Here is a 12,967-nt window from a genome sequence, read left to right as displayed (position 1 = left end):
GAAGCCCCCCACTCCCCTGCCGCCGGCTGCCAGGCCCCGGCCCAGCCTCCGTGGTCTCTCCCTGCTCGCTGGGTGGGAGAGGGGCTGAGTCAGACCTGGCCCTTCAGATCCCGGAGACAGGGTCGTGCGCCCTGTGTCGGGGATGCGGGAACTCCGCGGGGGCGGGGACGGGGCGGGGACGGGGCGGAAGTGGAAGGGGTGTATCTGCTCGGAAGGCGCCCGGACCCGGGGGACGGCCGCACTTTGGTGCCTGCGGTGCCCTTGAGTGAAGAACTAACGTCGTTTGCCTCTGAGCTGCGTCGGGATAGAGGGGCCGTGTAGCGAGTTGAAAAGCAAATAACTGCTTTCTCGGGGCTTTGCTTGAACTCCCCGGCGAACGGGAAGCACTGCCTGCCTTGCAGGTGGGCCGCTTATCTGTGACCCGGGACAAATCACTTACCTCCTGGTTTTCAGTTTTCTTCTTCTTTAAGTTGGGGATAAACAATCCCCGCTTGGCGGGATTCCTGCAAGGGTTCAAACACTAGCTAAGTGTTGTATAAAAACCCATATAAATGTTAGTCGGCGTTAGCAACAAAGAATGAATTTACCCTCTGTGCTACCTAGCCCCTCGCCGTGGGGTCAAGTTATCGGCGGAACCCTGAGCCTTAACTTAACTGAAAACCAAACCAAACCAGACTTCTAACCCTTCTGCCAGGCCGGGGAACCCCTGGATGTATAGGAGGCTGTTTAGCAGGTGCTGACGGGCCGGCCCAATGCTCTTTGCTTGTTGTTCTTAGAACCTCTGGAATGGATGGACTCTTCCCGAGAACTTAGCTCACGTGCAGCAGCTGGACCATGTTCCTCACTAATCTCTCTCTGGCAGCGTAAACATCATTTCACTCGGGTAAGGTGACCTTTTCACCAGGTGTAGTGTTTCTGTCCTATCGTAGGTGTTAAGATCAGCCACAGGTGTGGTGAGATCGTTGACATTATCTTTTTTTTCTTGCCTTGGCATGTTGCTCACCCATTGGCTCATTTATGTGTGTTGTTTCAGCGTTGTAAACAAGCCATAACACGCGTTGTGTGCCTGTCAAAAGAACAGCGCTGGGGCTATTCTTTGGTGTTCACTGTAAGAAAATGCTTTTTGTTATTCTTATTAGGTGGCAGGGACTCAGCTCTGAAATCTATATAGAAAAAGTACCCGGAGGTAGTCTTTCAATGGCTTCGAGACCATCAGAAGTGCCTGGTAAACTTAATTCTTTTTGGTAAAGTCAGTTCTTCTTGGTGAAATCATGTTTGGTCCTCAACGGTGCTAGCCAGAAACCACTTTTTCTGAACCACATATTGATGGTTACTCTTGGTGGCCAGTAAAGTATTTAGATTTAATAGATTGACATCACTTAAATATTATCTTATTAACTACCCAGCCTGGTAGATAATAACATTATCTTATTAACTAATTAACTACCTGGCTGGGTAGTTAATAAGATAATGAACCCAAAATCTAACTGGAAAAACAGCAGTCATTTCATGAGTCGTGGGTCTCTACAGCAATCATTTCTGGGTTACTGAAGTCATTGGTCCCACCTTGGACTATTTTAGTGGGAGGGGCAGTGATTTTGTAATCAAAATTTGAATCACTCAATTTGAGGTAATCAGTGAAGTATAGATGATAGTGCCTATCTCTTAGGGCTGCGGTAAGGATTAAACATAAAATATGTGAAAATGTGTCAAGAGTTAGTGATGAATATGCATTTAATGCCCAGAAAATCTGTAGGATGTTTCTTAGTAAATATTAGCTGACTTTATCATTATTTAGGAAAGCTGTGGGGATGGCTGTTGGGAGAAGTCTTAAGATGTTTTTGAAATCGCTCCCAAATTCAGAGGCGTAATAGGGATCTTCCCATGTATCCCGGTATCAATCCTCTAGTTTCGACTTCATCAGCTTGCGTTTCCGTTTGTCTTTCATTGCTCTCGTGATTAGCATAAATTCTGCTGTGACCATCCCAGACCATTGTGCTGCACTTGTCATGTGAATGCTTTGGAGTGTGGGGCGCATGGAGTGTTGCATGTAGAGTGAGCACTGGCTTAGGTCTGTGTTCTAGCCCCACCCACACTTGCTAGCTGGGTGTCACTAAAATCTATGCCTCAGTTTCCTGTGCTGGAAAATGGGAAGGATATCTGTTTGATGAGAATAAGGTAAGATGAGGGATGTAAGTGCCTGTTAAGGAAGGGCATTTGGTAATTATTATTGGCTTATTTTTATTGAGGTGATTTACATACCATCAAATTCACCCATTTAAAATGAATAATTTAGTGTTTGGGGTAACTGTGGCCACTATCTAATTTCAGAACATCTTCATCACTCCAAAAAGAAAACCTCATACCCATTCCTCCCCCAACTCTCTAACCCCCACCAGCCCTTGGCAACCACTAATCCTCTTTCTGTTTTTAGGGATTTATTAGTAATTATTATTGATGTTAATAGCAATAATAATGGTAGATACTTGGTTCCCTTGCTGTTTAAATGACGTGTCTTTGCCCGTTTTGGACTTGGTGCCACACAGGCTGATGTTTTGGAGAGTGATTGTATAATTTTAGCAACAGGAAAATGTCACGTGAAGGCAGGATGTGGACATTAGTTCTGCATGAAACAAACACTCAGTGAACTTTGCTCCCTGCTGGCAGGGCTGTGGGGCCGGTGCCTGTGTCACAGCGGGGCCTTCCGCCAGTCAGGCCCCGCAGATGAAGGGCAGGATCAGCTGGCAGCACGGTTGTCAGCAGTTTCTGGGCTGGCAGTCGCGCTGCTGCTTAAATCCTGCAGAGCACTCAGAGCAGAGCGAGTGGAGTGGCGGCTGGAGCGAGTGGTGGCGCTGGGCAGCGTATTTTAACCATTTCTTGTCACTGAGCTCTTGTTTTCTTTGGTGCGGTAGGGAAGGCAGAGGGTTTGCAGTCGAGCCCCAGCTGGCTGCTTGCTGTGTGAGTTGGAGCAAATCACTTTACCTGTAGGCCTTTCCTCATCTGTAAAATGGGAATAAGAACGTCATAGCCTCAGTCTCGGTGAGTGGAGAGCGGTGGTAGTGCTGTGGGGCAGAGTCTGTGGCATAAGAGCAAAAGCTTTGAAATGAGACAGGATTGGACTTTGATGACTTACTGAAGTGTGTGACTTGCTGAGGTCGTTTAAACTAAGTCAATGGATTAGGGCTGCTGAGTGGGTCCAGAGGAGCATCTAGGTGCCAGGCATAAAGGCAGGGGTTAGTACTACAGGTTACTTTCCTTGAATGGATTCGCTTTTCCAGACAAGCTTTTCTTGCTGTGTCCCAGAGTGCGTGTCCCAGAGTTTCCTGCCTACAGATGCGTTTAAAGCTGTTAGCGTGCTCAGTTGCTGAACCCACCCTGACAGGTGTCTCTGTTCTTAGCTCTTGAGCCTAGTGGGCCTCTAGGCAAGATGTCCCTGCCCATCGGGATGAGCCGCCGGGCATTCAGCTATGATGATGCCCTGGAGGACCCTACGCCCATGACTCCTCCTCCATCGGACATGGGCAGCCTCCCCTGGAAGCCAGTGATTCCAGAGCGCAAGTACCAGCACCTCGCCAAGGTACCTGACCCTGCCGATTGCTTCTGGCAAGCCCAGCCTTCCGTTCTCCTTCCTCAGCTCCGGAAGCCTCCGTGGCTCCGGCACCCGCAGGATCTGGCTGCCACCAGTCCCTGTGTGTGTTTTCTGGGCCTCAGCTGGAGTTGGTGGGCCTTTTTTTCTTTTTAATTCAAACTAGAATGGCTGTGTGTTCTCCTACCTGAGACTCCTCTGTCCAAACCATCTCATTTGCCGTAGCATTAAAAATGCTAGCTCCATAGTCTGGCTCTGCATGACCCGCTCCTGTCTGCTGCTCCCCCAGTGATCTGACCATGTAAGTTACCCAAGGTTTCTTGCACTCACCAGGGCATTGGGTGCCTAAGTCTTTGCTTCCACTGCTTCATTGCCTGGAATGTTTACATCCCATCCTGTTCCCCTCCCTCCTCCCTCTGCTTCCCCCCTGCCTGACAAGTGGTGTCCTTTCAGTCTTAACACAGACATCTCTTCTGCGAGGACTTTCCTCCTGATAAGACTGTCACCCTCCACTGTACCACAGGCCCCTGTCACAAGCCCTACGTTACTTGCCACCTCCCATTAGCTCTGCAGGGCAGAAGCCGTGCCAGTTTTGTGCTCCACCTGCAGTATCGAGCAGAGGCCTGGCATGAAGCGGATGCCGGAGTGACTGGGGGGAAACAGTTGGCTCTTTCCTGAACACGAGCTGTACTTTTTGTCATGCTCTTCCTCCTGCCGCAGATGCCTTTCCCACATAAGAGCTGCCTTCTTCCTCAGGCCTTGCTCCCACTCCCAAACACTACACGCCTCGTCCCACTGCGACCTGCTCTACAGCCCCTCTGTGCAGGCTTCGGGGGTTCTCACGTGCTCGTTGCAGGCATGTTACCGAAGCCTGTGCTTCCTGGCTGTGGGGGCTGCTGCTGTCACTTCTGCTTGGTTCTGTTGCTGAATAAACAAGGCCTACCAAGTTCAGATGAGGCCATTTAATCTACAGCTAGTTTCACTGAACTTTGAGCTGTGTGACAGCTCAGGGCCTGACAGGAAGTACATAGTGAGCATCCTATATAATAAAAGAAAATATGCAAATAGACCAAAAGGTGGAACAACCGAACAACTGGTTGCTATGACATGCGCTGACCACCAGGGGGCATGCGCTAAACATGGCAGGCGTAGGCCACGGTGGGATGGTGGGGCAGGTGAGGGGGGATGCCAAGGCGAGGCGCTGGTCGCTGTCATCGGGGCGAGCCTCTGGTGGTTACTGAAAATTCCTTGCTCCCGTGCGTCGCAGTCCCGCCCGGCACTTGCACCTGCTGCCAGTGACAGCTCCACCAGCTCCCGCTGCCGGTGCCAGTCCCAATCGCTCAGCACCATCAGCAGGTGCAAGTGGCTGCTGCCAGCCTTGATCGCCCCTGAGGGCTTCTCCACCTCCCCCAGCTCCTAAGGGGTGATCAGGGCAGCAGCTGCCACTTGCACCCACTGACAGTGCCAGCCCCACCCGCACCTGCTGCTGGCACCGGCCCCAATTGCTCCATGCCTTCAGTGGGTGCAAGCGGGCTGGTGCTCGCAGCATGTGGGAGCAGCAGTGGTGGGGAATGGGGTTGCAGGCAGGTGGGAGGGGCTGGGCGGGGGCGCAGAGGATGGGCCGAGACCCGCCCCTGTGCCCACCGCAGCCTTGAAGCCCACAGTTCCTTTCAAGGTGCACGAATTTGTGCATTGGGCCCCTCGTTTACTATAACAGACCTGGGTATGAATCCCATAATGGTCTATATATTAGCAATGACCTTGGGCACAGAGCCTCACGCCTGAGTGTCTCCGCTTGAGAAATAGGAATGCTTTTGCCATGGAGGTGTGGTGGGATTAAATAAAAGAAGATTGAAAGATTTGACACATATTAGGTGTGCAGGGGACACTGACTCCTGGCTCCCAGCCCAACTTGGACTCGGTAGAGCTGTATTTGATGCCTTTCTAATGGGTCCTCCTCACCCCTTCCCTTAAGCTCTCAGAACAGGGAGCTCCTTTCATCACAAGCTTCCCCTGCAGCTCTGGGGGAAATTCCCCGTCCATTATGTACCGATGTCTGACCCAGTTAGTTGCTAGGAGTAAACGTCCGTGTAGAAAGGACTGGCAGTCCTGGTGAGCCGGACCCTGGCAGCCTGCCTGCAGTGACAGCAGTGGCCTCCAGGGACTGGAGCCTCTGGTAAGCCGGGCTCTGCCAGTGCTCCCAAGGGCGGCACACCCTTCCATTTGTAAAGGCTGCTGTTTGCCAAGGCAGAGAATGGGCTTCCCATTTGCTGTGGTGCCCCAGCTGGAACAGCTGCAGTTTTGAACAGCTGCTCTTAAAGGGAAGCGCAGCTGGACTCATCACATGCATTCTTTCATTCGGCCTGCCTATCCCGCATCTTCCAAGTAAGGAAGCAGAGGGTCACAACTGAAAATTATAATCCCCGTTTTGTAACAAGAACACACTTTTCATACTTCTCCCCTCCTTTCTGACTGTCTTAGTTCCTTTAGGGAAGTAGAGAACAAAGAATAAACCCAATTTTCTCCTCCCTGCTCTCCTGAGCATGGCATCAGGGGTTGGAGTGACAGAAGGTGGCGAGCTCTTGGCTCTCACATTAAAGATTAGGAGCTACATAGAGTTTTTTTATTTTATTTATTTTTTAAAATACATTTTTATTGATTTCAGAGAGGAAGGGAGAGAGAGAGAGAGAGAGAGAGAGAAATATCAGTGATAAGAGAGAATCATTGATCGGCTATCTCCTGCACACCCCCTATTGGGGATCGAGCATCCAACCTGGGCATATGCCCTGACCTGGAATCAAACCCATGACCTCCTGCTTCATAGGTTGATCAACCACTAAGCCACACGGGCCTTTTTTTTGTTGTTTTGGTTTGTTTTAAAAGAACCGTTAGAGCCGCGGTCTTGGGGACCAGCAGCATCACTTGGGAATTTGTTAGAAACATGAGTTCTTGAGCCCCCCCTCCCCCCCAGGCCTACTGTGGGGTGGGGCCCCGCCATCTGTTTAACAAGCCATGCAGGGCATCCTGATGCTCTGAAGTCTGACAACACTGAGTGAATGCAGCGATGAGTTAAGCCAAAGCCAGCGTAGTTACGCCTGGTACATGGTCAGTGAGCAGTAGTGGGTTCTAGCAGCCTATTGGACAGACACGGGAAGTAGGAGACCTCAGCTTCACATTCTGGCTTTCCCACTTTTATAAATTCAAGTTATTTATATGTCTTTATCTCTTGTCACTATGGATGATATTTATCTAATCGGGAGGAGACAAAAACCCTCCCTTCAAAGATTTCCTCACGTATCAGATTCAAGGTGTTTCAGTGACTTCTCCCCAAAGGGGAACAGTTTAGGTGTGACCCGCCTGCTCTGCTCAAGTGCCTCCTTACCTCTCTTGCACAGGTGGAGGAAGGAGAAGCCAGTGTCTCCTCCCCTGCCATGACCCTGTCATCGGCCACTGACAATATGGACAAGGTCCCAGTGGTGAAGGCTAAAGCCACCCGTGTCATCATGAGTTCTCTGATCACAAGTAAGCGCTCTGCACCCTCAGAATAGAGTGGAAGAGGGTTGGGGAGAGGAAGCGTGCATGGGGTTCTGCAGACACACTGCCTTAGCCTGTCCTGACTGTGCCTGACAGGTGCCAGCTCACCAGTGAAGCTCCACTGAGGTGAAGATTTGCCAAATACTAGGCATCCCAGTTGATGTAGGTGTATTCCTGCTGCTCTGCTGCTATCGTCTTATTTGCCCAAGTCCATCAGAATAGCCTGGGGCCAGTGACTTACTGGCAGGACTCTCCTAAATGAAGTGGGGAGTCTGGCTGGCAGGTGGAGGAGGGTCCCACCTGCCTTGTCTTTCTTTCTGTTTTTTCTTTTTTTAATTAAGTGGTTCAAAGATGTTCCCCTTTCTGGACCTTGAGGCAAGTTTGTTGCCTCAGCTTCTTTATTTTTAAGGATGTGTGATTTGTGGTCCTAATGAGACTGGCAACAGGGAGCTTGCATTTTTTTTTTTAAACTTTGGTTCTGCTGTGGGAAGTTAACAGTTAATCATTAGATACTCAGTTCTGCTTGTCAGCAGCAGCCTCTGCCAGGGACAGGGCGCTTAGAGGTTCTCCTGGTTGGCTCAGTTTTGGAGTCTGAAGTCCTTGTTTCTCTGCTCTGGGAGGCATCGTTTATCCGCGCAGTTACTCGAGAACTCGCCCAAGAACCAAAAGTCCAAACTGCCCTTGGACGTCCTCTCATTCACATGGAAACTCGCCATTTGGATCAGCAACCACTGCTTGTACTGTGCAAGCTGGAGAATGTTCTGGCGGTGCTAGAAGGAAGGCTCGGTCCTCTCCTCTCAGCACAGTGGCTTCTCTCTGGAAGATGCGCTTCCCCAGCAGCAGAGCGTCCCAGCTCCCCAGGGTGCCGGCTAATTCCCTTCCACTGGGTGCATATTTTTACATGATTGCAGATGTAGTCATGCCTTTCTTTCAGTTAATACTGCCATGAGCTTCTTTGGATGTGGCTCTAACATTGTTAAAAAATAGCTACATTCAAAGTACGGGTGTTGGTGTGCTGTGATGCATTAAATCCTTCCCCACCTTTTAAATTTTCAGGTAACTACCTGGTAAGACAGTAAAACATCTTCATACATTTAGGTTTTTTCCTGAGCTTCTATTTCTGATAGAAATAAAATAGTTCCTGCGAAGGGGCATGACTGAGTCATAAAGGACTCTGGGCTCTGGACTTTCGGTCCACAGCTGCCACATTCCTGTGCGTGGGCTGTGTTAGGTCGTATCCAGAGTAAGCAAAAAACTCAGCTGTCATTCATTCCACGGGATAAATGACTTATTTGCATATTCTTTTAGAGAAATTTTATGACTTTATTTGAGCCAAACTGCCAACATATGCCGGGAAGCAGGGTCTCAAATGCTCCCATAACTGACTTATTGTTTACAATATAAGTCGATCACATCTGTCTGTCTGCTGTGCCAAGCGCCGCGAGGGGCACTTTGACACGCAAGAAACGTTGGCTCGGTAGACCTGGACTAGTTCAAGGCACGTTCTCTGGTTTGAATTGAATTGATACCTTGGTGCCATCTAGGCAAAATGTGGCCCGTTTCTCTTGGTGAAGGTCCTTGTGTGGGTCATGAGGGCGGTGAGCCTCTTAGGAAATTGTATTTGGAGAATGCCAGCTGGCTTCTCCATGTTGCCTTTCTAAACACAAAGGGAATGTCACAGTGTACGAATCGCAGGAAGGTAAGGAGTTTCCCTGGCGGTTTCTGTTCTTGGTGTGAGGGAAGACTCCCTCTGGTTCTCGAACCTTCATGTGAGGTTTGGAAGTACTGCTGGTCTGGGGAAACCTCCTCGGGCGGCCCGTGTGGCCCTTGCTTCTGGGGAGAAGAGCGGATATCTGTGCTCTCTGCCCCCCATTTGTGATGGGAGAGCGGGTGGGCATGACTGTCATCTCCTCTGCTCCCAGAACAGACCCAGGAGAACATTCAGCGTTTTGAGCAACAGGCAGGGCTGAGAGATGCTGGCTACACACCTCACAAGGGCCTTACCACCGAGGAGACCAAGTACCTTCGAGTGGCAGAAGCACTCCACGTAAGCTCGTTTGACAAAAACGACACCGTCATCACTCAGCGTGAGATGTGGCTGTGGTTTAGAAGTTACCAGCTCAGCGAGGTGGGGGTTGCGGGGAATGATGCAAAGAGAAGAGGTGAGGAATGTAGAGCTGTGTGAGCCCACCTGTGGTGGCACAGGGAGCCCTAAGGTCCAGGGCTCTTACCCGGAAGGTTCTGCTTATCTGTCTGTGAAGTGGGGGTGTCTGGTCAGGAGGAGGAGAGGAGCCTCTGTGCTCATGCGTGTGGTGTGTGTGTGTGTGTGTGTGTGTGTGTGTGTGTGAGAGAGAGAGAGAGAGAGAGCGCATGTCAGGAACAGTAAAGCCAGTGTGGGTCGCTTCTTGTACCAGAGCGATGGGCGCTGAGGGGAGAGGAGCATCGGCAATGTCAGAGGCACGACACTCGCTGGAAAGAATGGCATGCTCTTTGAAAAATTAAAAGCAAGTGCAGAATTGGGAAGTTTTGCTCTTTATTCTAAAATTGGAATGAAGACTAATTTTTGGTAAGGTTAATGATGACCAAATAGTTGTATGAATGAAATAATTTCTAATGACTTTAGCTCAAGGAACACCACTCTGTACTTAACAGTGCTTAATGATCTCTGAGGCACTCGCATCCACTTAGTCTTTGTGTTAATCCTTTGAGGTAGAAACTGTTCATGTCCTATCAATACAGAGACTGGCGTCTAAGTTCATGTACTTAACCCCTCACAGCACCTGAGCTCAAGTCTCCTGATGCCCTATTTCTTGGTGTTTCCCCCATATTCCAAAGTTGTCAGAGACCCTGGCTCTTGAAGGTCTCAAAGGAGGATCATGCCCACAGTATGTAGACGGAAGAGTGAGGTGCAGCGAGTGGCCTGTGGGAGGGATGTAGGACCTGTGGACTGTCGCATTTCCTAATGAGCATCCCAGATGATGTTTGCAGGCTGGGTATAAAAACCACTGCTGTGGGGGATCAGAGTTGGGCTGGCCAGTGTGAGCTGTCAGACAAGACAGATGCTTCCGGAGAGGGGCACGTGGGTCTCTGATTCGGAGAACTTCCCAGGATCCGTGTCTGAGTTCCAGTTGAGCAATTCGCCCTGCATAATGGCAGAGTTGACTTGGGGCCATTTTCTGCATCTTGGCCACAGCACTAGAACACAAAGCCAGCTGAGGTGCCGCTTGCGTAAGCTGCCGTGGAGTGTTTGAGGGAAGAGTGTTAGGGGGAGTGTTTGAGTGTTCAGGCAGGGGCATTGGTTTGGATGTGGTTGGGGCTCGGCATTGGCACTCCAGACATGGAGCACAGAGGCAGTCAGGGAGCCTCGACCTGGAAGAACTGGGAAGTAAGCTCTCCCCCCCAGCAAGCGCTTGTCTGTATGTCAGCGGTATGTTTACAGTGCGGAAGGAACCAGGGTGGCTGGTTACGGGAGGAAAAGGTTCAGATGGGCAGGCTCCACAGAGGAAGCAGGCAGCTGGAGGAGTAGCATGCCCGAGTCACGGCTTAGAGAGCCTGGCGTGATGGATTGTCCGTGGCAGGAGAGACAATAAGGAAAGAGTTCAAGGCCATACTGAGAAGGCACAGAAGGCCTGCAGCTTGAGTTCTGGCTCTTACACTTACTGGCTGGATGAGGTGGGAAAACTAAAAGCTCTAATGTAGTATTTAGTGCAGAAATGTTGAAGATGTGTTGTAGAATTAATCTTTTTTTTAAAAGATGGATGTCTATCTAGTATGACAAAATCAAAGGAATATCTATTCTATAATCCAAAATTATTCTGCCTATTAATGTCTTCCTTTTGCCTGAAGTTGGTGTGGACCAGGATGTTTATACCCAAACTTGGCTCACGTCTCTCTTCTTACCCATCTGAACAGACACTAAAACTACAGAGTGGAGAGATAACGAGGGAAGAGAAGCAGCCGGCCTCCGCCCAGTCCACCCCCAGCAGCACCCCCCACTCTTCCCCTAGGCAGAAGCCGAGGTGAGCCTGCATGTGCGAACGTGGGGCTGAAGCCTGGTTTCTGAGCGAGAAGGGGGAGCTGACCGTTCCTAGGCTTTTCACACGAGGCACTTCTCGGGGGCTAGAAAGAGGATCTATTGGGCTGTTGTGTTCTTTCTCTGCCAGAGGCTGGTTCTCTTCGGGCTCTTCCACAGCCTTACCTGGCCCACATTTTAGCACCATGGATTCTGGGGATAAAGACAGAAACTCGGCAGACAAATGGAGCCTCTTTGGACCAAGATCCCTCCAGAAGTCTGATTCGGGTAAGCCAGCTCCCTCAAGAGAGAAAGCGTGTGCGGCATTTACCGTGTGCGGCAGGAGCTGCTTGCTGCTTTTGAAATCGTTTGCTCTGGTTCCTTCTGCAGGAGGCTTTGCCACCCAGCCCTACAGAGGCGCCCAGAAGCCTTCTCCAATGGAACTGATGCGCATGCAGGCCTCGAGGATGGCCGACGATCCAGCCACCTTCAAGCCGCCCAAGATGGACCTCCCAGTGATGGAAGGGAAGAAACAACCGCCTCGGACCCATAATCTCAAACCCCGGGACTTGAATGTGCTCACACCCACCGGCTTCTAGAGCTTTCTCTTCCATTGACTGAATCGAGGTGTCTTGCACCCACTTCCTTATTACCCTGGCTCTGACATAGGAATGGTTTGGTTTTTGTTTTTTTTTGTTTTTTTAAACCTTAACCTGGGGCTAGAACTGGAGACATTATTGGTTTTTGAGAAACATTAGTGCAAAGCTTGTCCTGTGTGGAAGAAGCCATTGTGCATTGCTTTAATTTGAAGTTAGACTGAATACTCTCAGCAGTGACGTATGGAGGCCTGATCACCTGTTTTTGCATTATTTAGCCTAGACAAGAACTTGATCATTGCTTACGAGGTAGATAATGCTTATGTTGTTCCCAAACCAAGACTTCTTGATTCCTTTAAAGACCAGGGTCAGCGAGGGCATGGGTAAGTCAGGGAGTAGAGGTGCTCACTGTCTAGTCTCTGGCCCTCTTGGCGGCTGGTGCTGTGTGCTCCATCCTTGTGGCTGAGGGGACCTACGATCCGTTTGAGATCTGGGCACGAAGAAGAGCCAGACTTGGCAGGGACCCTTCTCCTGCGTGGAGACCGGAGCCCTCGCTCTAGCTTTCGGGCAGAGCTGGTTCCTACTGTGGTGCCTCCAGGGCAGTTCTGCTGGGCAGCGCTTCTCTTCACCTGTCAGCAAACACAAGTCTTGCATATCCTCTGCTGCACTTTAAAGTGAGATTAAGTTAACTCCAATTTGGTAGGAAAGTTTCTAAGGGAGAAAATGCAGCCTACTGCTTTGGTGTAGATTAATGGATGTTAAGGTTTTTTAAAATAAAGATGGTGGTAACTATACGTAGATTCTAGTCCAGACGTTCATGTGAAACAAGTGTCACCAGGACCTGAAACTCTTTCTAAGAGCCACATAGAAGGATGAAAAAAGGTTCTACATGCAACCGTTGCCCCCAAACGAGCCTCGGACCTGTGTAAGCACAGAGTGTGCTGGGGACAGGAGCCAGGGAAAGCACCTGCTCATCCTCCACCGCGGCCGTGGGCGGTCCTTGTCCTGAACCGTCTCAGACTCTGCTGTTCTTAATTTGGAGGGGTCGTGTCTACATAGGGAGCTGGGCTGAGCCTTCCCCAGAGAGGCCCTGCATCTCAAAGGATGAGAACAATTAATTTATTTGTGTCTTCTGTTAAGCTTGTATCTCTTACTTGTTTTGACAATAAAATTCCTTACTACTTTCTCAAATGTGCATAGCTGTTGTTTTTGTCCTGTTAAGAGACGTTATTGCATTCT

The 12,967-nt window shown here is 50.1% G+C and overlaps 1 protein-coding gene and 1 long non-coding RNA gene across 5 annotated transcripts in view; one reads left to right on the top strand and one right to left on the bottom strand.

Annotated features, from left to right (window-relative positions):
• LOC106728358 overlaps positions 1 to 401 on the bottom strand; it is a 1,824-nt gene extending 1,423 nt beyond the window's left edge. Inside the window, exon 1 of the long non-coding RNA XR_001364653.1 lies at positions 96 to 401. This is a non-coding gene — a long non-coding RNA (uncharacterized LOC106728358). The remainder of the gene's footprint in view (positions 1 to 95) is intronic.
• Positions 402 to 790: 389 nt separating this feature from the next.
• On the top strand, positions 791 to 12,919 carry KIAA1191 (KIAA1191 ortholog). Of its 4 annotated transcripts, none has more exons than XM_005879395.2 (8): positions 791 to 883; positions 1,140 to 1,225; positions 3,399 to 3,577; positions 6,982 to 7,108; positions 9,043 to 9,167; positions 11,033 to 11,139; positions 11,284 to 11,420; positions 11,523 to 12,919. In XM_005879395.2, the coding sequence occupies exons 2-8, from the start codon at positions 1,198 to 1,200 to the stop codon at positions 11,729 to 11,731; spliced, it is 912 nt and encodes a 303-aa protein (XP_005879457.1). In that variant the 5' UTR covers positions 791 to 883; positions 1,140 to 1,197; the 3' UTR covers positions 11,732 to 12,919. The 4 variants fall into 4 exon arrangements, with proteins under 4 accessions (XP_005879457.1, XP_005879459.1, XP_005879460.1 ...); XM_005879397.2 differs by lacking the exon at positions 1,140 to 1,225 and adding an exon at positions 1,034 to 1,108; XM_005879398.2 differs by lacking the exon at positions 1,140 to 1,225 and having other exon boundaries at positions 794 to 883.
• The last annotated feature ends 48 nt before the right edge of the window (positions 12,920 to 12,967 follow it).

This window comes from Myotis brandtii, unplaced genomic scaffold (genome assembly GCF_000412655.1).
Source record: "Myotis brandtii unplaced genomic scaffold, ASM41265v1 scaffold6, whole genome shotgun sequence".
Taxonomy (NCBI): Eukaryota; Metazoa; Chordata; class Mammalia; order Chiroptera; family Vespertilionidae; genus Myotis; species Myotis brandtii.
Note: the sequence above shows the minus strand (reverse complement) of the source record. Positions and strands in the feature narration are given on the sequence as shown.